The sequence below is a fragment of the Pan paniscus genome, chromosome 2, assembly GCF_029289425.2.
Source record: "Pan paniscus chromosome 2, NHGRI_mPanPan1-v2.0_pri, whole genome shotgun sequence".
NCBI classification, from domain to species: domain Eukaryota; kingdom Metazoa; phylum Chordata; class Mammalia; order Primates; family Hominidae; genus Pan; species Pan paniscus.
In genome coordinates, this window is record NC_085926.1 from 183,302,102 (window position 1) to 183,326,563 (window position 24,462).

At 39.5% G+C, this 24,462-nt stretch overlaps 1 protein-coding gene and 1 non-coding gene across 3 annotated transcripts in view; both read left to right on the forward strand.

The window, feature by feature from the left end:
- MAP3K13 (mitogen-activated protein kinase kinase kinase 13) overlaps positions 1-24,462 on the forward strand; it is a 203,046-nt gene that overhangs the window by 143,817 nt on the left and 34,767 nt on the right. For both annotated transcript variants that reach the window (XM_034957847.2, XM_003806606.4), the window contains 6 exons: positions 863-1,422; positions 9,813-9,996; positions 15,869-16,060; positions 20,202-20,360; positions 22,306-22,464; positions 23,702-23,810. In XM_034957847.2, coding sequence (XP_034813738.2) covers positions 948-1,422; positions 9,813-9,996; positions 15,869-16,060; positions 20,202-20,360; positions 22,306-22,464; positions 23,702-23,810 — 1,278 coding nt within the window. In that variant the 5' untranslated portion in view covers positions 863-947. The remainder of the gene's footprint in view (positions 1-862; positions 1,423-9,812; positions 9,997-15,868; positions 16,061-20,201; positions 20,361-22,305; positions 22,465-23,701; positions 23,811-24,462) is intronic.
- LOC112439508 (small nucleolar RNA U13) lies at positions 14,640-14,740 on the forward strand. The gene has a single exon (XR_004670915.1). It is a non-coding gene; the product is annotated as a small nucleolar RNA U13 (small nucleolar RNA).

The window sequence follows — 24,462 nt, forward strand, 5'->3', positions numbered from 1 at the left end:
TATAAAGTGACACAGTGCCCCAGTGGATAAGACACGAAAGCAAAGAGAAAAGATGAGTAGCAACTTATAACACAGGATGTAGTTTGTACTAAAGATGTGTATATCAGAACAACTAAATTTCCCTTGTAGAAAGGGAAACATTCTTTTCTGATTAAAAAGATAGGCCGGGCGCGGTGGCTCACGCCTGTAATCCCAACACTTTGGGAGGCCGAGGGGGTTGGATCACCTAAGGTCAGGAGTTGGAGACCAGCCTGACCAACATGCAGAAACCCTGTCTCTATTAAAAATACAAAAATTAGCCAGGTGTGATGATGCATGCCTATAATCCCAGCTACTTGGGAGGCTGAGGCAGGAGAATCACTTCAACCTGGGAAGCGGAGGTTGCAGTGAGCCGAGATCGCGCCATTGCACTCCAGCCTGGGCAACAAGAGCAAAACTCCGTCTCAAAAAAAAAAAAGAAGATAATAGATATTAAAACAGAATGCTTAGAATACCTTGAAAATCACAACAATATAAACCTCCCCCAAATCTAACCACCTAAAATTAACTGTTGTTAGTTCCTTGGATTTTTTCCTTGAAGTCTTTTTTCTTGTATGTATGTCCTTTTAAATAAATTTCTAAGTTAGTGTTGTATATATTGTTCTAACCTGTTTTTTATATTAATGTGTCATGGATATTTTGTCATGTTCATAAATACTCTTCCACAGCATAATTTTTCATTGCTGCACTCATTTCCATCACATGGACTAACCCACAGGTTAACCAATCCCCATTGTTTCAGTTTTTTTTAATGCAAACAGAAGTGTCGTAGTGTGCATACTAAAGAAAGGATGATCTCATATCTCCCTCCTGTTTTTCTCAGGTTTTGGAGCCCTCTCTTAAGTCAGAACTCTGTCCCAAAAATCTTCTGAGTGTCATCTCAGGACTTTGGTTATACTCATGGCACGATGGCCAACTTTCAGGAGCACCTGAGCTGCTCCTCTTCTCCACACTTACCCTTCAGTGAAAGCAAAACCTTCAATGGACTACAAGATGAGCTCACAGCTATGGGGAACCACCCTTCTCCCAAGCTCCTCGAGGACCAGCAGGAAAAGGGGATGGTACGAACAGAGCTAATCGAGAGCGTGCACAGCCCCATCACCACAACAGTGTTGACGAGCGTAAGTGAGGATTCCAGGGACCAGTTTGAGAACAGCGTTCTTCAGCTAAGGGAACACGATGAATCAGAGACGGCGGTGTCTCAGGGGAACAGCAACACGGTGGAAGGAGAGAGCACAAGCGGAACTGAAGACATAAAGATTCAGTTCAGCAGGTCAGGCAGTGGCAGTGGTGGGTTTCTTGAAGGACTATTTGGATGCTTAAGGCCTGTATGGAATATCATTGGGAAGGCATATTCCACTGATTACAAATTGCAGCAGCAAGGTAAGCTAGAATATGGACTTGGAAGATATTTCTTGTGTAAACACACCATCACCACCACCGTCACCACCATTAGCTGGATAACCTATGACCTTTGGGCAAATTAAAGAACTAGTGACAGATGAATACCTCATTTCAGTTTCCAGTAGACCGGCTGAAGGGAAGAGATTCACATTTGGTGGGTCTTTTTTGGTTGTAGCCCATCTTTTGTGGTCATCCAGTCTAGCGGTGTCCAAAGTACAGTACATATAAAACAATCCATGGGATTATAAGAAGAAAATATTAGAGATCATGTTTATCTCATCATTTAAAATTTCTATTTTCATACATTTTCAGATATATTTCATATTTTAATATAGCTGTGCAGATATATGATACATAAAGAAATCATGCAGTGGCCACATATTTAAAATTTTTTGCCAGGTGCAGTGGCTCACACCTATAATCTCAGCACTTTGGGAAGCTGAGGCAGGAGGATTACTTGAGCCCAGGAGTTTGAGGCTACAGTGAGCTATGATGGTGCCACTGCACTTCAGCCTGGGTGACAGAGTGAGACTGTTTCTCTAAAATAATTAATTAATGGATAAATAAAAATAAATTTTAAAAAGTTTACTGATAACTTATACAATCAAAAAAATCTGATGGCTGCTGGACCAATTTAAAACCAGACAGAAGCCACATGGTAATGCCCCTGAAGATTGTAGGGCTTAGATTATAGTAAAACTTAGATTATAGTAAAAAGGAGTTATTTTCTTACAATAAAGGCATAGAAAGCTTACATTTTGAGGAAATGACAAAATATCTAACCAATCTTGAGAAGCATTATTATTTCTAGATCACACAGCTTTTAAAAAAAGGAAGTTTTGTTGGGCGTGGTGGCTCAAGCCTGTAATCACAGCACTTTGGGAGGCTAAGGGGAGCGGATCACCTGAGGTCAGGAGTTCAAGACCAGCCTGGCCAACATGGTGATACCCCGTCTCTATTAAAAATACAAAAATTAGCTGGGCATGGTGGCGTGCACCTGTAGTCCCAGCTATTTGGGAGGCTGAGGCACAAGAATTGCTTAAACCCAGCAGAGGCTGCAGAGAGCCAAGATCGTGCCACTGCATTCCAGCCTGGTTGATACAGTGAAACTCTGCCTCAAAAAAAAAAAAAAAAAAAATTAAGTTTTTAACTCCCATCATTGTGTAACAATATATTCAATATTCTAATTCAAATATTAATATTACACTTTTGAAGCCCTGATGTTCTTTATAACCTCATTTTTTTAAACTTTTATTTTAGGTTCAGGGGTATGTGCGCAGGTTTGTTATATAGGTAAACTTGTGTCATGGGGATTTACTGTACAGATTATTTCATCACTCAGTATCCAATAGTTATTTTATCTGATCCTATTTCTCCCCCCACCCTCCACCCTCACGTAGGCCCCAGTGTCTGTCATTCCTCTCTTTGTGTCTATGTTTTCTCATCATTTAGCTCCTGCTTGTAAGTGAGAACATGTGATATTTGGTTTTCTGTTCTTGCATTAGCTTGCTAAGGGCAATGGCCTCTGGCTCCGTCCATGTCCTCGCAAAGGACAAGATCTTGTATAACCTCATTAATATTCTTCAAAGTAACTTTTTTTTCTGATAACAAAAGTAATATACGTATGAAATTTGGAAAATACAGGTAAGCTCCAAAAAAATTTTAAAATAATCTATGATCCTCCATCTCCTGAGAATAACCATTAATGTTTTCATTATATATTAGGTTAGTCTATTTGTGTATGTGTGTGTATACTTTTAAAAAATGGAGTCATACTGTATTAATCCACGTTCACACTGCTATAAGGAACTACCTGAGACTGGGTAATTTATGAAGAAAAGAGGTTTAATGGACCCACAGTTCAGCAGGCTTAACAGGAAGCATGGCTAGGAAACCTCAAGAGACAGGATCATGGCAGAAGGCGAAGGGGAAGCAAGAAGGTCTTACCATGGCAGAGCAGGAGACAGAGAAGGGGGAAGGGCCACACATTTTCAAACAACCAGATCTCGTGAGCACTCGCTCACTATCACCAGAACAGCAAGGGGGAGATCCGCCCCATGATCCAATCACCTCCCACCAGACCCCTCCCCTGACTCGTGGGAATTACAATTCGAGATGAGATTTGGGTGGGAACACAGAGCCAAACTATATCACATATTGTTTTGTAATATTTTTTCACTTCATATTGTGAACATTTTCCATGTCTTAAGTATAATTCTTCAGCATCATTTTTAATGGCCACATAATATTAAATGATGTGAATGTGCCAATATTTTTAAGCAATCCCCTATTGCTCAACATTAATTTGTTTACATTTTTAGCTATTATAAGCCATACTGCAATGACCATTTGTCTACTCCTTTACTTTTGCATATATCTTTGATTAGTCCTTGGGATAAATTCCTAGGAGAGGAATAGTTGAATTCAAAAGATGTGTTGTTTTAAGACTTTTGATACATATCTTTGTGGCCTTATGTAAATGATTAAATTTTTATGAGTTCTCTCCTCAAGAAATTCTGGAAAGGGAAAATATGGACCAAAAATGAGATTCTATTTATTTTATAACTGAATTTTAGACTGTGGGACCCTCCCCTAAAAGTCTGTTCATCTCTTTTAGTCAAGACTGTTGACAGCTTTTCCACAACAGCCAGCAGACTTCAGTTACCATTATCCACTTTTTTCATGCATTTTATTTCCCCTGTTTCTGCAATACATTCCTTAAACCAAATACCAACTCCTCCCTCTATACCTGTTTTCCATAACTATATTGGGATTACTGGTATATCTATCACTTCCAGGTCCTTTTCAGGACTTGTCAACCATATCATCTATTCTTGCTCCATGCAAAAATTCTTCGTCAGTCCCTGGTTTTATGTATGTGTATCTCTCTCTCTCTCTCTTTCATACATACTCCGACACGCTACACATTCTGCTTTCATTTTCCCTCCACCCCCTGGCCCCCATGATTTCAAGGTTTTAAAGGAAATTAGTTGCTTTTTGCTAACAGCATTATTATGTTTTACATTGGAAATAAATATAAGCAGGAAAATAAAATAAAGAAGAAAATTAAAATCACCTGTCTTTCCACAATCCAGAGATAATCATTTCTAATTGCTTTTTTGTTTTTTTTGTTTTTGAGATGGAGTCTTGGTCTGTTGCCCAGGCTGGAGCGCAATGGGTGTGATCTTGGCTCACTGCAACCTCTGCCTTCTGGGTTCGAGCGATTCTCCTGCCTCAGCCTCCCGAGTAGCTGGGATTACAGGCGTGTGTCACCACGCCTGGCTAATTTTTGTGTTTTTAGTAGAGACAGGGTTTCACCATGTTGGCCAGGCTGGTCTTGAACTCCTGACCTCAGGTGATCTACCTGCCTTGGCCTTCCAAAGTGCTGGATTACAGGCATGAGCCACCACGCCCGGCCCTAATTTGTTATTTTTTAAAAGTTCCCTGTTCTTTGGTTGGACACAAAACCTACTGATAGCTGCATAAGTGATCGACTACATTTGGTTTTTAGGGTCTCTGCTTGTCCAGTCTTAGACTTACTTTTGGTGATAATTTGAAGATCTCAGGATCCAAGTGCATCACTGAGGTTCAGACTCAGAATGAGGGGCGATTCACCCAGCCCATATGTTTGTCAAAAGGAGGTTTTAAAATTTTTTGTTATTATTCTGTAAACTAGTATTTAATTTGTTTTCCAACTGATTATGTGACTTTCAAAAGGGTTTATTTCACAAATAAATAAGAAACAGCCCTGGTCAGCTTAAGATTCTGACACAGGCACAGCAGGTGCCTGGCCTTTCAGCAGATTGCAGGATATCCTACTGAGGGCTGGTGTTGCTGTGCACCATGAAAGGGTTTCGCTAGCCAGAGACTAGCAAATTTCCTTGTCAGGTCTGGGATCAGGGAGCCAATCTTCAATCCTGCATTGCAGTCAACCGAAGGCTAACACATATCACAGATGTGTCCCTACATTTGGTACTTATGAGGAACTGTCACTGGATTTTAAAAAAATTTCAATGATGTCCTCACCTCCCTTTGAGTATGTTGATAGTGAGCCCAAGTAAAGTAGCATGCAATTTAATCTTTTATTGTCAAATAGTTTCCAGTCTCAAAGCAAGTACTGTCATGGCCATGTCTGAATCAACAAAGGAGAACTGTTGCCTTAAAGTGGGTGGGCATGTGTCTTTTTCTCAGTCCTAAGGATTCTGGTGGATATTGGAATTAAGATCGTAGTCATTGGGAAGATAAAATTGAAGATAAACGCTGGGGAAGAGTAGCAGTGGGACAGACATAGAAGCAACGAAAAGTTTGGGACTAACCCTAGAGAGAGTGTAGTCAGTTCTTCATTATTATGAGATTAGTTATCTCACTCATCAATTATCTAGGCCCTTAATTTTGTGCATCCTTATCACCAATTTCCTTTTTTCTGCCATTTTCCCATTTCTGAGCTCTCTGCTCATTATTGACAGGGACTTTGAGACTGGGCAAAGAGTGCTAAATTCATATCAATCGATTTTACTTCTGATAATTAGTTTCAGTAAAAAGATGGATAGAAACATTGTTGAAGCATTACTTTCTTTATTTTACAATCTGTGTTCTTTCATTACCAGTACTATCCACTTTATTTTTCTATGGATAATCAAGACTTGGCTGAACATAGTTGAATAGCACAGGCATGAGGTAGAGGTTGGTAGAGGATAATTTTATTTTTTATTGCAATACTCGGAATACTTTGTATTTGAGTGCCAAATGTATTTGTATTTTAGTAATTAATCTGTTTATCATCTTATAAAAATACTAATAGGCATTATTTCTAAAAAATATAGTGAGTTACAATGTAAGTATCCTAAAGCAATATGAAAAGAAAGGATTTTTTAACAAATTATTTGGGAATCATTAAATAGCAATGTGGAAAAAAATAATTTATATCTGTCCTCATACCATACACCAAAATAAGTTTCAGATGAATGTAAAGATTAAATTTTTAAAAATGAACTATAGATAACTCTTAGAAGGTAGACTAGGCAGTGGAAGAAATTACAAAGGAAATAATAGACAATGATATAGAATACTTTGTTCAAAAATAATAAAATTAAAAGAAAAAGGCTTATAAAAATATTCTCATTTGTATCAAAGAAATATAGAAGGAGTTTCTTCAAGTTTATGTGAACAATGGAAGGCTAATAGATAAATGAACAAAGGGGTTTTGACAATTCATGCAAAGCAGATTATGAATATTAAACAAATGTGAGCACCGGCAGTTAAACTAGTGCAAAGTTATAAAACACTAAACTAAAATAGAACCAAAAAAGAATTGATAACACTTACTGCCAACATGTTCATACCTTGCTATTGTGAGCAAAACTATCAAAATCCTTTTGGACAGAATTTGGAATGTATGTATTCCTGGAGCCAGGAAACTGTCCTCTTTAACCAAGGAACTGAATCTGGGGATATACTTATGCAGAACAGGTAAGAGGGTACAGAACAACTATTAGAACTTATAATAAAAATAGGAACTACATGAAGGATACATGATATGTGAAAAAGTAGAAAAAATTAGACATCACCTGCCATTTTTACACAGCTGTAAACATGAACACAAACTAGGAGGGTAGATGGCAAGTGGGTGTGGGATGAGCTTTCACATAAAATCTGTGTTTTTCTGACTTTTCTGATCTTTCTCTAATGTTTCCAATGTTTAACAGTAACTAAAGATTGAGTAAATAGGGTAAAAAAGACACCCAAACAGTCTAATTTTAGTAGTTATTTTATTAAAAATTAGGGTAATTTGGGCTTGTGTAAAGCTGTTCAAAGACGTACTGCTCAGTTATGTTCTTGCCCCAGAGTCCAGTAATAATACTTTATTCAGCCCCCAGAATTGTCAAAATGACACTGAGGTTTTTTTATTTTTGTTTTTGTTTGTTTGTTTGTTTTTTGTTGTTGTTGTTTTGAGACAGAGTTTCGCTCTGTCACCCAGGCTGGAGTGCAGTGGCGCATTCTCAGCTCACTGAAACCTCTGCCTCCCGGGTTCAAGCAATTCTCCTGCCTCAGCCTCCTAAGCAGCTGGGATTACAGGCCTGCACCACCATGCCCGGCTATTTTTTTTTTTTTTTTGTATTTTTAATAGAGACGGGGTTTCACCATATTGGCCAGGCTGGTCTCGAACTCCTGACCTCATGGTCCACCCTGCCTCGGCCTCCCAAAGTGCTGGGATTACAGGCGTGAACCACCACGCCTGGCCAATGACACTGTTTTTGTCACTGGACCCCTAATGAGGAAAACTATCTTACAATATGCCATCGATATCTGTGTACCACGTGTGCTGCATGTATGAGCCCATGGAGGTGAAAGTGAGATTTCATGAGCCACTTATTAATACTTGTCCTCTATAGAAACCCTAAAGATAGTTAAAATAGCCAACGCTATCACTTGCTGTTTCCTCCCAAATCTCACGTGGTATCATGTGTTTCTTGGGTGATTTTAAATTTGTCAGCTATTTGTATTTGAGAGAGATTTGCTTTTATCTAGCATTTATTCAATTTCAGTAGAGTGGAAACCTTTAATACTGCTCATATCAGGAGAACGGGATGAAGGCCCACGGCATAAACCACCCTCATTTTATATACTTTTTGTTCTACGTAGTTATATTTTGAAGGTTAGGTTTTAGCAATTGTAATGAGAAAACATTTTATTAAGAATCTACAGGATTTCTTTTCTCTTAAGGTAGAGAAAATTAGAGAAGAGGGAAGTGTAGCTCACTTCTAGAGGCAGATAAATTGTTTCATCAATGCAGTGGACGGTGAGTTGATTTGCTTTCAAGACCAGAGTATCTTTGAAGCTAACTCAACACTACTTTGTTCCATGTTCTGCAAACACTGGCTTTTGAGTGATCTGAGGAGAATCTCTCATGACCTTTCACACTGGCATCATTTTTCTCACTCCGTGGGGCTCTTAGCTCTTTGATATTTGTTTCTTACCTGTGATGATACTCTGGTAAGAAGGGGGAAAGGAGAAGCCTCAATGGATTACATTCTTTTTTTAAAAAGTTTCATGAGATTAAAGCACATATTGATTGAATTTTTGAAGTGCTTTATTTAAAATAGCATTTTATTCATTATAAAAGTGATATAGGCTTATGGTAAAAATAGTTTTTAAGACAGAAAACAATAGAGAAATATAATATGAAGCACTAATAATGCCACCACTTAGAAATGACCCTTCTTAAATTTCTGGTGCAAGAAAATATTCAAACTCTAAGGAAAAAGAAACTTGAAAATACTACAGCTATATGAGTAAGCATATCATGACTAATGACTAATGGCCCTCTCAATTACTTTTCAGAGGCAATGTCACATAGGAGAGAAAGCACTCTTTGTAAAATTGGCCAATCCTGGGATTCTAGGCCCAGTTCTACCAGTTATCAGTCATATGATTTTAGGAGAATTTACTTAACCACCCTATGCCTTCGTTTTTTCATCTTTAAATAACTATAATAAGGCCATACCTGTAGGGTTGTTGTAAGGATTGAACATATGATATATGTAAAGTACTATGCTAGTGTATGGTATATAGTAAGTCCTCAATAAAAGGTAAATATTAATGTAAGTAGTATGCATAATGAAGTTCTTAGGAGAGTATCATTAAAAAATTCATTAGCAGCCCGGCGCAGTGGCTCACACCTGTAATCCCAGCACTTTGGGAGGCCAAGGCGGGTGGATCACCTGAGGTCAGGAGTTCGAGACCAGTCTGACCAACATGGTGAAACCCTGTCTCTACTGAAAAATACAATTAGCCAGGCATGGTGGCTGGTGCCTGTAATCCCAGCTACTTGGGAGGCTGAGGCAGGAGAATTGCTTGAACCCCAGAGGCAGAGGTTGCAGTGAGCTGAGATCGTGCCATTGCACTCCAGCCTGGGTGACAGAGCAAGACTCTGTCTCAAAAAAAAAAAAAAAACATTAGCAAAGATTCACTGAGCATCTGCACCAGAAATTAAAAGAGGAATAAAATAACACCGATAGTGGGTGATGGGGTAGGGATAGTTGCATAGAGACAGACGGGTAAATTGACTGACATGCAAGCTTAAGGTGAGGAGGTAGGACTGCAGGAGTGGTAGGATATGTTTTATTTGGAGGAAGGTATATTGGAGGCTTCTGCTCTGCTTTATTTCAGTGATTTAAAAATTGATACAAGCTAATGTTTATGAATATTTGATCTATAGTTCCAAGGTACATAGGAAGGTTCTATCTTTTGGCGGGAGACAGAGGGTAAGGGTCATCCTGGGTGACGATGAAGTTGGTACCTTCAGAATGGCCTTGTAGAGTGGTCCCTTCTGAGATCTCTTCAAGCTTATTTCTTGCTTGTGTGCCTAGATACTTGGGAAGTGCCATTTGAGGAGATCTCAGAGCTGCAGTGGCTGGGTAGTGGAGCCCAAGGAGCGGTCTTCTTGGGGAAGTTCCGGGCAGAAGAGGTGGCCATCAAGAAAGTGAGAGAACAGAATGAGACGGATATCAAGCATTTGAGGAAGTTGAAGCACCCTAACATCATCGCATTCAAGTAGGTCAAGGCTTTTTTTTTTTAAGAAGTAGACCTATTTTCTTTCCCCCAATATATACACACAAGTTTCTGCTTTGAGAGATATTTCAAAAGCATTCTCTAGACTTAGCACTGTGCTAGGTGCTTTGGGAGGGTATCAAGGAACTATTAAATTGGAGTTGTGTCCTCAGGCATCTTATAATCCAGTGGTTCATTTTGCCGAAGTATGTGCAAAGTACATGGAAGTACATGGAAGGGGCATGCACATGGGGCAGGAAGGGAAAATGTGGGTTCCTGCCAAGCAGTCAGATCTGCTGCATCAACCTCATTTATCAATGGGATAACAGAGGTTACTTCAATATCACCTGAACAGCCTAAGATTCACTTAACAAAACAAAGTTGGCCGGGCGCAGTGGCTCACGTCTGTAATCCCAGCACTTTGGGAGGCCAAGGCAGGCAGATCACTTGAGCCCAGGAGTTTGAGACCAGCCTGGGCAATATAGTGGGACCCTGTCTGTAAAAAAAAATTTTTTTTAATTAGCTGAATGTGGTAGCATAGGCCTGTAGTCCTACCTACTTAAGAGGCTGAGGCAGGGGGATTGCTTGAACCCAGAAGGTTGAGGCTGCGTTGAGCCATGTTCATGCTACTGCTCTCCAGCCTAGGTGACAGAGTGAGACCCTGAAAAAAAAAGGAAAGAAAGAAGAAAGAAAGAAAGAAAGAAAGAAAGAAAGAAAGAAAGAAAGAAAGAGACAAAGGTAACATCTGAAGTGATCAAAGAACAATCAATCCTTGTGTAGTAGATACATATTTTGTATTAGGTTCTGTTAGCATCCCTTCTTAAACATTAACTTGTAATGGCAGGTACCTTTAGAGTATAGCCTCTGGTTTTCCTAGATCTCCTTCCAAGCAATGTCAAACATTCAGCTTTCTTAACCTAATGATTGTTGAGTTATTGATAGTAAGTCATATGTTATATTCATTTCACAAAGTGATTGTTTTCAAGAGTCTGTGAACATATCTTTCTAGCCTAGATGATTCTTTCCATAATATTGCCTGGGATCCCTAACAGAAGGAGGAGAGTCAAAGTTTAAAGGGTGGAAGTGCTGAGCTCTAAATAGATATTATCTCTTCTGCCTGAATCTTTCCCTTGAGTTCTCTCCCTCACTAGCCTTTTAATGTTGCCCTAGGCTTAAACAAATAAGTGGTAAGTGGCTTTAGAGGAAAGAAGGTGAAGAACAGGACAAGTATCTTTAGGTAGGATGAAAGTTTAGAAACTGGAGCTTTGTGATATATTTGATATGTATTTTGCATTCCTGGAAAACAGTATGACCAATGAGGCTACAGCTAAAAGTGGAATAACTTACAAATCCCCCTCCTAAACTAGGAGGAACTTCTCCCAGCCTCAGAATGGATCCTTCCTTGATAAAACTCTGATTATAAAGCTAAAAATGTCATGTGATAAGTCTTAATTGGGATCACATCCACAAAGTAAGGAAGGTAAATCTTGGGTACAGGTTTTGTAGAATGGGTTTAAATGAGTACTGAAGTTGAGTTTTGATTCCCAAACAAGACCCCTTATGGAAAGGGAAAGACCTGTGAAAAAAAGAGAAGCATTCAACCAGGACACTAAGAGACAGAAAGAAGTACTTGGATTCATTTCCTTGGGGAAGGGACATTCATGCAGAGGGCATGGGAGAAAGCTTCAATTGCTGCAGTTAATTCTATCCTTGGTTGACCTAGTAGGGCCAGGAGGATGTGTGACTAAAATGAAATGCTGCAGAGACCAATTATCATCTTTCCAAAGAGGATAAATTTCAAAAGACAATGGGGAGATTATTTCAAGCAGACAGACAAACAGAGACCCTCTTCTTTCTTTCCTTCATTTTACTACACTGAGACCATCTTCACTTCCAGTATGCTACATCCTCCTAAATGGAAGGAAGGGTCAAAAGCTTTTAAACTTAGATCACTAGGACGCTGGGTTTGAGACACAGAATGTCCCGTAGATGAGTATGGCCTTTTGGCCTCTTGAAGTGAATTAGGCTGTGTGTTGCAGGTAAGAGGGCTTTCCAGTAGGGTACCCGGGGTCACTGAAAGTAGAAATGTGTCCTAATAGGATGGTGTTGTGAGAAGCTTTATTTTTACTTCCTTTCTTTTGCTTCTTTCTCTTTCTTCCTTTTTCCCACCTCACCCTTCTGACTCTCCTACCTGCATATGCAGTTTTCAGCATTGCCCTGCTAGTGCCCAACTCTTTAGGCTGAAGATACTTGAATAGTATTTACCTCTACATGGAAAACAATAGTGAGACTGTGTTCCTGGCCCATTACACCATGCTCTTGGGCATTGTGCAGTGTTATGTTTGCAGCCATCTGTGCCATGTGTTGCTTGGCCAATGAATCCCATTCAGGACCGTCTGGAAGATATATGAGAGAATGATTAGATTTTAGTACATCTCTCTGGATACTGATTTCTGTGCTTACAGCTTCTTTTGAAGTTAATAAAAACCACATACAGAAGGGGAAGTACAAGATAAGAATGCTATACTCTTTTTGCATCCAATTTTTTTGTTAATCTTTTAAGAAAACTCAACCTGACTGTTCCTAATGGAATTCAGTGCCAAGGGGAAGAAAAGGTAGCAATTAGAAATGATTATAGAGCTGTTATTTATAGCTACTAAGAAACCTTGTCATAGTACAGGGATGATGGAATGATTGCTCCTCGTTCGTCAGTCAAGAGAAATAAAAGGTGCGTAACATCACTGTTAGACCGTTTCTATGTGGAACAAGTTAAAACATAGTCGAATAGGAGGCTGAGTACCTTCAAAAATGTTTATGTTGATATACTTAAGCATATTACATTATACCTGCCGTATTTATTAGTTCTCTGTAATGATAATTAATCATTTGTTTGTAGCTGCCAGACACTTGGGTTCACCAAGCTTTCCTAAGAGACATATAACCGGAACTTGAAAAAAAATTATTAAAAATCAAGATAAGAATTCTCTGTAGCCTAGAAAATGATAGGAGAGTAATAGAAATAGCTTTGTGGCATTTGACAGGCACATCAGGGCAGGGGAAAATGAAGACTAATTATACTTCTTCATAACCTGCTATTGTTATAAGATCATCATCACCTTCATATGATCAGTGCCGTAAGCCATGACCTCAAAATTCTTTCATCACTTACAGCAGCTGAAGAGATAGGCATGGGTTGGTAGCTGGCTGAAGGCTTTAACTGGATGTCTTACAGATACTCTGCTAACTTCTCTAGAAAGTTTCAAAGGAAGGCATGTATACCCATAAGCGATAAGACATAGAGAATTACATATAGTAATTTTTCTTCTCATCTTGAGAACAAAACAGAAGTAGAGTTACTATGATCATTCCCTTTTATGAGATAATGGTGTTAACACAGGAATTCCCAATGTGCTTGTCTAAACAGAAGTTAAAAAGCTAAAAGGGAGGCAGTATTGTACAGAGTGGAGTGGGCATGGACTTTCAAATTAGGCAGACTGAGTTTGAATCCCAGCTCTGTCACTTAGTAGTTGTATGATCTAGTTGTGATTAGGACAAGTCACTTTCTCACTCTGAGCCTTCCTTGTAAAAATGGAAAAGGTAATATTTATCTTATGGTAATTTGGGGCAGATTAAATAAGACAAATAAACGTGGAAATGTCCTTGAAAAATAGAAGAGGCTCTTTCATGTTAGTCTCCTTCCTCCTCCTCCAGGCCTCTACACATGTTATTTGAAGGCTTTTTTAGTCAAGAAGGTTGAGGTGAAGTTAACGAACATTTGCTAGAGACTTGCTGTGAACCTCTAGGCCTTGAGGTAGAGAGAAAAGAACTTGAAGGCCTTTCCCTTCAAGGAGCTTACAATCTATATGCGGAGAGAAAAACTGCATATAAAGAACTAGTGGCTGTTGTATATCATAGGAATTTAGGGAAGAGAAAGATCTTTTTGGACTGGAATAATTGGAAAAGGTTTTCATGGATGATGTAGGAATTGATGCAAATAAAGGCTAATAGATGTATAATATGTTGTATAGGCTGGACGCAGTAGCTCACGCCTGTAATCCCAGCACTTTGGGAGGCCAAGACGGGTGGATCACTTGCGTACAGGAGTTCGAGAGCAGCCTGGGCAACATGATGAAACCCCCTCTCTACTAAAAATAAAAAAAAATTCGTGGCCAGGAGCGGTGGCTCAAGCCTGTAATCCCAGCACTTTGGGAGGCTGAGGCAGGTGGATCACCTGAGGTCAGGAGTTCAAGATCAGCCTGACCAATACAGTGAAACCCTGTCTCTACTAAAATACAAAAATTAGCTGGGTGTGGTGGTGGGCACCTGTAGTCCCAGCTACCTGGGAGGCTGAGACAGGAGAATTGCTTGAACCCGGGAGGTGGAGGTTGTGGTGAGCCAAGATCGTGCCACTGCACTCTAACCTGGGTGACAGAGCGACTCCATCTCAAAAAAAAAAAAAAAAAAAAAATTAGCCTGGCGTGGTGGTGCACACCTGTAATCCCAGCTATTTGGGATGCTGAGACAGGAGAATCACTTGAGCCTGGGAGGCAGAGGTTGCATCACTGCACTCCAACCTGGATGACAGAGCGAGACTCTTTCTTAAAAAAAAAAAAAAAAAAAAAAAAAAAGTGTATATTGTTTTTCATATTCTTTTGTGATTCATAAGCATGACTGGGTGTTCCCACTCACTGGTGAGATGTGCCTCCCTCCAACCTTGTTACGACGTCACCACATTACCTGTCTGACATGAAAAAAAAAAAAGAAATGTTTTTCAAAGATTATGTAAGATGGAAAATTGAGTCGTCTTTGGGTCCTCAGTCTAGTTAGTTATTTTTAATTTGAGTAATTTAAAATTCAGCAAATAATATTAAAAGTAGAAGTATTTTCTCTGAATTATCTTCCTGTACACTCATAAAACCCTCTAAAACTTTAAAAGGAAGAAATTTTAAATTATTCCTTTTTTTTTCTTTTTTTTTTTTTCTGAGACAGAGTCTCACTCTGTCACCCAGGATGGAGTGCAGTGGCACGATCTTGGCTCACTGCAACCTCCTTCTCCCAGGCTCAAGTGATTCTCTTGCCTCAGCCTCCCGAGTAGCTGGCATTACAGGCGTGCACTACTATGCCCAGCTAATTTTTGTATTTTTAGTAGAGACGTGGTTTCACCATGTTGGCCAGGCTGGTCTCGAACTCCTGACCTTGGTGATCCACCTGCCTCAGACTCCCAAAGTGTTGGGATTACAAGCGTGAGCCACCGCGGCCTGGCCAAATTATTATTATTTTTTATTTTTGAGAGGGAGTCTAACTCTGTTTCCCAGGCTAGAGTGCAGTGGTGCAATCTCGGCTCACTGCAACCTCCACCTCCCGGGTTCAAGCAGTTCTCTGCCTCAGTCTCCTGAGTAGCTGGGACTACAGGCGCGCGCCACCATGCCCAGCTAATTTTTTTGTATGTTTAGTAGAGACAGGGTTTCACCATCTTGGCCAGGCTGGTCTTGAACTCCTGACCCTGTGATCCACCTGCCTTGGCCTCCCAAATTATTCTTAATGATCTAAAACAACACAGTATCCAGCCTGCACAAACTTCAGAAAAGTGTGCTCTTTGTTCCGGAATGGAAGGGTCCCACAGAAAAGGCACCAGACACAGCACAGCATATAGATAGCCAGAGTGAACAAAACAAACAAAAATTGTCTATGTGCATCATAGAGAAACCTGTAGACTAGAGAAGTTTCCATGCTAATTTGAGAATCAGGAACTATTATCTATACACATTTTTAAAATAATTCGGGTATAGAATTGCTTTTCATTAAATATTCTTTAAATATACATATGTATACTTGTATGTGTGTATTGATGTACATGTTTATGTTTTCTTGGAAGGGGTGTTTGTACTCAGGCCCCATGTTATTGTATTATCATGGAATACTGTGCCCATGGACAACTCTACGAGGTCTTGCGAGCTGGCAGGAAGATCACACCTCGGTTGCTAGTAGACTGGTCCACAGGAATTGCAAGTGGAATGAATTATTTGCACCTCCATAAAATTATTCATCGTGATCTCAAATCACCTAAGTGAGTTCTGGGGCTAATGTTTCAGCTATTTTGGTTTGTTGTTTTGAAATACAGAATTTTTATCAACCTCAGTTGACGTTTTCAGACATCATACCTTTAGTTCAGTTTCAATCAGCACAGTGGGTAATTCTGTTTGCGCGTCTCTTGGGTTATTGTTGACCTACCTGCTTACCTGTAGGGCAGATACGTCCAGGTATCTGAAACCACTTTTCCTTTTTGGTGCTTTTAAATCATACAACTGTGAAACAAAATTCATTATTATCTGAAGTATTCACCTTCTGTCATCTCAGATAGCTAATGCCAGACCTTCCCGCTGGAAGCCTTGATTTGTTGTTTTCCATGCGTTCAAAAAACTTTTTAAACTGACTTTCAGAAATGTATACAACAGGATAAAATGGATAAATAAGAAACAGGCTAGCTGGGTGGAGTGGCTCACGCCTGTAATCCTAGAACTTTGGGAGGCCAAGGTGGGTGGATCACTTGAGATCAGGAGTTTGAGACCAGCCTGACCAACGTGGTGAAACCCTGTCTCTACTAAAAATACAAAAAATCAGCCAGGCATGGTAGCAGGTGCCTGTAGTCCCAGCTACTTGGGAGGCTGAGGCAGAAGAATTGCTTGAACCTAGGAGGAGGAGGTTGCAGTGAGCTGAAATCACACCACTGTACTCCAGCCTGGGTGACAGAGCAAGACTCTGTCTCAAAAAAAATAATAATAAAAATAAATAAATAATAAAAATAAAAAGAAGCAGAGGCAAAGGAAAAGTAAAAACATTAGAACTAAAAATTGTTCACAAATTATATGCTGTAAGATTCTGTAGACGTGGGTTACAGATTTGGCTTTGAGCTTCTAGTGTCTAAGCAAAGGAGGAAATAAACAGTTACAAGGTTCACAATGGCCATAGGAAAAATAAACACTGGCTGTGTAAGAGAAGCAGGGCTATTGCTAGTAATCTCTGTTTTCAAAATGATTTCTTGGCTACCAATCACTTTAAGAGGAGTGTGTAGTTAGTTCCCCAAATTGAATGAAGAAAGAAATTGATAAAATGATTTATTTCAGTATAACTCCTATTTTTAAACATTATTTTTATTATTTATCATCACATTTTGGGTTAGATAAGCAAAGGATTAATCTCTTTTCAAAATATATTTGTAGCCTGGGCAATATAGTGAAAACCCATCTCTACAAAAAATTTAAAAATTAGCCAGGCATGGTAGTATGAGCCTATAGTTCAAGCTACTCAGGAGGCTGAGGTGGGAGGATCACTTAAGCCCAGAAGGTCAAGCCTACAGTAAGCCATGATCACACCACTGCACTCCAGCCTGGACAACAGAGCACAACCCTGTCTCAAAAAATAATAAAAATTTTAAAAAACTATATATTTATTGTATATACACACACACATATATTTGCGTAGTGTTTTCATGGTTTATAATATCTTAGGGGGATCCATTATCACATCTTTGATCCTGGCAAAAACTGTGTGGGATACGTAACAAGTATTGTTATTTTATGTAAGGGAAACTAGAGCTTAGCCCAAAGTCATGGGGCTAGGACTTGAACCTAGAATTTCTGAACCAAAGGTTACTGCATTCTACCTCATTATGTGAAGGTAGGGGACTCACAATGAATCCTGCCTTTCCTCCATGGACGGTATAAATCAATCCTTCATTATAAACTTCAAAACAGCTCTTATTTATCACCATCATTCTCAGCAATATTTATTACAGTGCTTAGTTGACTGAACAACCTCCTCCTTGCTTTACTTGCAAGTAAACATGATTGTGTAGTGTTCATTTCTTCCGTTCACATTCTTACCCTGTTGCTTTTGCCATCCAGTGCATACATGTAAAGGACATGAACTACCTGAAGGCCTCTCTGAATGGTCTCCTTTTTAACCAACTTGTTCTCCTTATGAATTAATCTTAGAGGGAAGGAGTCAGGAAGCCGTAGAATAGAGTAGTAATTGGGTTACCCAGTAAGCCTTTCCCTCTATTAGCAATAACACTCCCAACCCCAGCAGCGTTGGCTTCTTTAGGTTTCAAGCTGACTTTGGGAAGACAGAGATCAATCTGACTTGCTGTAACAAGAGATCTCATTACTTACATTAAATCTGCAGGCTCTGTGACCACAACTTTGTCTCAGAGAAGATTTCAGAAAAATTCTAATGTTATATTTTTCTAGCTTCCTCCCAAGTCCATCCTTTCTTGTCACACCAACAGAGGCAGAGAGGAAGTTCCCAGAAAAAGTTCCCTCTTTTAGGGGCTTACTGCCTACTCTCACTTTCCTGGCGTATGATATCAATTCTCCAATTCTCTCATATATCCCATAATATTTTAATCCTTATGCATTTTCACTAAGACTAACACTGTTAAATCAAAACTCCTAAGTTATGTAAATTTTACATATTAGGTGCAAAACCAGGGCATGGAGGATGGTATTCAAAAGTAATTGTAAGCTCTGAGCTATTTGGTAAATAGCCATTGGTGTTGGGGTTGTGAGATGGTAAATGTGAAGGAATCCCTGGTTCAAATGGAGAAGCAAGGGGATAGAGTCAGATGCTTTCTGCCTTACAGCCTCCTCAATTCTGATACTATTTGAGGATGAAGCCTCTTATCATTTTTTTTTTGAGATGGGGTCTCGCTCTGTCGCCCAGGCTGTAGTGCAGTGGCACAATCTCCACTCACTGCAAGCTCCGCCTCCCGGGTTCACGCCATTCTCCTGCCTCAGCCTCCCGAGTGGCTGGGACTACAAGCGCCCGCCACCACGCTCGTAAGCCTCTCATCATTAAACATAGGTCCCTAGATCATTAAAGCCTCTGAAACCCTATGTCTTTAATTTTCTAAAATTCTGAACAGGTTATTGCAAGTGAATTCGATCTAATGTGAAGCTGTCAATTTGGTACCGGATTGTATTCATCTTCAAGGCTGGCAGAGAGCACTTTGCCTCAGGTCACATTTTCAGATAACTACTATGACAAGTAAAACAGGACTGGTGTGGAATTTACTTAAGCTTGGATTTATTTCTGCTTTTCCTTATCAGCACTAGTGAAATCCCAGCATATATATTAGCCTTTTAATGTAATGAATCCCAAACATCATGGTCTCATTCATGATATTAGTTGGCTATCATTTAAACAGTGTTTTAAAAGAAGTATTCTTTTTAGTGGCCTGGCTTAAAGCCAGCAAGGATGGAAACCAATATTTATTGATAACGGTGCCTTATGTATCTTACCTCATTTAATTCAAATGAAAATTCAATGAGATTGTTATTACAGGTCTATCATCCCTTATCCAAAACTCTTGAAGCAAGATCTTTTCAGAAAGGTAGTGCACTACCTTAGACATCCAGCGAGGTCTGGAGCAGCATCCTAAAATCAACCACATTAACAAATCTGCAGCAAAACCTATTGTTCACACAAAATGGGATGAAGAAAGTGAGTTTGCCTTATACATGTGAAAAAAATATAAACTGGTTGAGAACTTTTTGCATTTTCAATTTGTGAATAAGACCTGAAGAGTCTCCATCCTACACATGAGAAAACTGGCTTAGAAGAGTTAAGTAAGGCCGGGTGCAGTGGCTCATGCCTGTAATCGCAGCACTTTGGGAGGCTGAGATGGGTCGATCACCTGAGGTCAGGAGTTCGAGACCAGCCTGGCCAACATGGAGAAACCCCATCTCTACTAAAAATACAAAAATTAGCTGGGCATGGTGGCAGGTGCCTGTAATTGCAGCTACTTGGGAGGCTGGGGCAAGGAGAAAATCCCTTGAACCTGGGAGGCCGAGGTTGCAGTCAGCTGAGATTGTGCCATTGCACTCCAGCCTGGGCGGCAAGAGTGAAACTCTGTCTCAAAAAAAAAAAAAAAAAAAAAAAAAAGAGTTAAATAACTTGGCAAAGGTCACACAGCAAGTAGAAGAGGCAGAATAAGACTAGGTGTTAAAAGCCCATTACGCTAAACTGCCTCACAAGTATGAATGATGCTATTTCTAGTGTATAGCCAATGCCCCAGTGACATTGGAAACTGCAAGCTGAATGCTACAAGATAGGAAGTAGCAGATAAAGTCTTCAGTTTCAGCCATTTAGAATCATGGTTTTCGTTAGTACTAATGATCCAGATGTTTTCTTTTTATTTCTTTTTAAAGTGTTTTAGTGACCCACACAGATGCGGTAAAAATTTCAGATTTTGGTACATCTAAGGAACTCAGTGACAAAAGTACCAAGATGTCATTTGCTGGCACGGTCGCATGGATGGCGCCAGAGGTGATACGGAATGAGCCTGTCTCTGAAAAAGTTGATATATGGTGAGTGGCGCCACCAGTTGTGCCAACTAAAAAGGCTTTTCCCACTTTCGCCCTATTAGCACTGTCTTCCTTCAGCACTTACTTTTCCAGAATATTCTTTAGTGTTGCTCACTTTTGGTTGATTTCAGCCTCATATTTTCTGAGGTACTTCCCAGTATGGTGATATATGGGGAGAAGGATTAGGGGGAATTAGGGTGGCTATCTACTCAGTAAGTCACCAGTTTGGGGGACCTCAGAGAATATGCTGAACTTTCTAGGAAACTGAAAGTTTACTTCAAATGATCATTTAGTATAGAAGTCTTTCTGAAATGTGTTACATAATTCTCACCTTCTTGAGTAAAGTACAAGAGCTTACCTATTCTCAATGACTCAGGTCATCATTACACATATCAATAATGTACCTTGCTATGATACAATTATGTTCTCTAGACATGTTTGAGATGTAGGAGGTTGTTTTGCCCTTTTATTGAACAGCCTCTATAGGCTATGCTTTAAAAAAAAATCTCTGTAACCTTTCCTCTGAGGTTATAAGTCTTTTCTATTAACAGTATTTTTCCCTGTAATAGCTTTTCTTTTACCCTTAAAATTGGCAACTAGTAACTTCTAGGCTTAAAACCAAAATAATAGCACATGTCAAAATTGCATGTAATACCAGAGCAAATAGGAAAAAGTAGAAATGTGGGGTCATTCATAATTTAGATAATCATTACTAAAGTACCCTCCTTAGGGATTACTAATTGATGTTCCCACCGGAAATATGTAAGAGTGTTTTCTCAGTCTCACCAACAAAATGTGCTAAACTCTTGGATTTTTGCCAATCATATAGGTAAAAAAACAGTATCTTGGGTGCATTCCTCTTAGGATAAGTGAGCCTGCACTTTTGTTCATATGTGTTACAGCCATCGTATTTGCTTATTTGTGAATGACTCATAATCTTTGCTCAGCTTTCTGATTTTTACTCATAATTTATCAGAGTATTTTATGTATTAAGGAGATTCACATTTTGTGTAAATTGTAGATACTTCACATTTTGTTATTTTGCTTATGGTATTTTTTTCAGTGTCAGATTTTGAAAATACAGTTTAATTTCTCAATTTCTCCTTTTATGGCTTTTAGATTTCATGGTTTAAAAAGTCTTTAAAAGCCAGGCGCAGTGGCTCACACCTGTAATTCCAGCACTTTGGGAGGCCAAGGCGGGTGGATCACTTGAGGTCAGGAGTTCGAGACCAGCCTGGCCAACATGGTGAAATCCCATCTCCACTAAAAATACAAAAAATTAGCCAGGCGTGGTGGCACGCACTTGTAATCCCAGCTACTTGGGAGGCTGAGGCAGCAGAATCGCTTGAACCCAGGAGGTGGAGGTTGCAGTGAGCCAAGATCGCACCACTGCATTCCAGCCTAGGTGACAGAGCAAGATGCTGTCTAAAAAAAAAAAAAAAAAAGTCTTTAACACTCCTAGATAATTTTTTAACTCCTTATTTTTTAGAAGATTTTTATGGTTTCATTTTTCTATTTAAATCTTTGATTCATGTGAAATTTATCTTGATTTATGGTGAGTTATAGATTTAATTTTTTTCCTAGCTGTTCCAACAACATTTATTAACTAATCAATTTTCCCCCACTGGTTTTTGATGTCACTTCTATCATACATTCAATTCCTAAATGTATTTGGTTTATTTCTGGATTTCTTGTCCAGTCCATTATGCTGGTGATCTGTTCACACACGGGAGTTAATTATTCAGGTTTTAATTTCTGGTAGTGTTGATTACCCCACATAAGATTTTTTTTTTTTCAGAGTTGTCCCAGATGTTTCTGTTTTTCTTATAGCAGTATTAGAATTTTAAAACTGGGTATATGTACTAATTTGATTTCAATTAATAGAGAACTAAAATACAAATCAGTCTTTCTGAAACATCTTCTGTCCATGTTCCCGGCGCTACTGTAGGTCTTTTGGAGTGGTGCTTTGGGAGCTGCTGACAGGAGAGATCCCTTACAAAGATGTAGATTCTTCAGCCATTATCTGGGGTGTTGGAAGCAACAGCCTCCACCTTCCAGTTCCTTCCACTTGCCCTGATGGATTCAAAATCCTTATGAAACAGACGTGGTAAGAATATTGTCTCTAAAACAATAGGGAGGTCTCTAATGTGTATTTGGAGTAAATATCCTGGTGGTGGAAAGAATAGGAGCTTTGGAGTAGGAGAATCTTGGGTTCAAATACTAGCTCTGCCTCTTTCTATCTGTGCAATTTTGGGCATGTTATTCAATATCAGTTTTCTCATTTGTAAAATAGAGACAACACTGACTCATAGAGTTATTGTGTTGTAATTAATTAAAATTTAGAAATAAAGAACTTGGTGTTATTATCTCAAAATAGTAGGCCTTGGTCAATGATAGCTATTATTTCTTTGCTAGTCCTAATGGACTATTATTAAATAGGTCACTAATCCTAGATTTCCATTTCATCATTAGACGTATCTCATAATTACATTTTCCTTTTGCTCTTCAGTATATCAAAACTGTACTGCAGGGCAGCCAGGCACAGTGGCTCACACCTGTAATTCCAACACTTTGGCTGGCAGAGATGGGAGGATCACTTGAGGCGAGGAGTTCAAGAGCAGCTTGGGCAACATAGCGAGACCCCATCTCTGTGTTAAAAACATAAAATAAAATAAAATAAAATAAAATATAAATAAAAAACTGTACTGCAGGGCCAGGCATGGTGGCTCACGCCTGTAATCCCAACACTTTGGGAGGCCGAGGTAGGAAGATCACTTGAACCCATGAGTCTGAGATCAGCTTAGGCAACATAGTGAGACCCCGTCTCTGAAAAAAAAATAAAAAATAAATTTAAAGAAATGTTAAGGGCCGGGTACGGTGGCTCACGCCTGTAATCCCAGCACTTTAGGAGGCCGAGGCGGGCGTATCACGAGGTCAGGAGATCGAGACCATCCTGGTTAACATGATGAAACCCCGTCTCTACTAAAAATACAAAAAAATTAGCCAGTGTGGTGGCGGGCGCCTGTAGTCCCAGCTACTCAGGAGGCTGAGGCAGGAGAATGGCGTGAACCCAGGAGGCGGAGCTTGCAGTGAGCTGAGATTGCGCCACTGCACTCCGGCCTGGGCGACAGAGCGAGACTCCGTCTCAAAAAAAAGAAAAAAAGAAATGTTAAAACTGTACTGAGATACAATTCAGTTATGCTATCCTGATATAATGGAGTACAGCTGGTTTTACTCAGATACAGCCATTTTGAAGTAAACAATCTTTTTCATAAAGTAAAATAAAATCTTAATTCTCCTGGATACAACTTCTGAAATGCACAAACTGTCTTTTTCACTTTTAGGCAGAGTAAACCTCGGAACCGACCTTCTTTTCGGCAGACACTCATGCATTTAGACATTGCCTCTGCAGATGTACTTGCCACCCCACAAGAAACTTACTTCAAGTCTCAGGTAAGTTGGGAAACTTCCTACCAGGTGCTACTAAACAGATAGAGAACTCTCAATGAAACAGAGTAACTCTTAGAAGGGCCCATTGTGTTTGTTATAATAGTTATATAACTCTATTCATTGTGACACAATAAATATGATACTTCACACATATGACATCTTAAGAGTTTTTAAAGCACTTAATGTTATTATTAACTCATTTGAAAAAACACGTGTCGGCCGGGTGCACTTTGGGAGGCCGAGGCAGGCAGATCACCTGAGGCCAGGAGTTCAAGACCAGCCTGGCCAACATGGAGAAACCCCCCGTCTTCTAAAAATACAAAATTAGCCAGGTATGGTGGCGCATGCCTGTAATCCCACCTACTCAGGAGGCTGAGGCAGGAGAATCACTTGAACCCGGGAAGCGGAGGTAGTGTTGAGCCGAGATCATGCCATTGTACTCCAGCCTGGGCAACAAGAGCAAAACACTGCCTCAAAAAAAAAAAAAAAGAAAGAAAAGAAAAAATATGTGTCAGAATATTATCCTTATAGTGGCTCCTGGTAAAACTGCTGAAGAGAAAAGAGAAAAAGAAGATAAGAAAGCTGTAATGTACATACACCTGAATTAGGATTACTGCTGACCTTCAAGAAAGTATTACCTTCTTTGAAGTAGAAA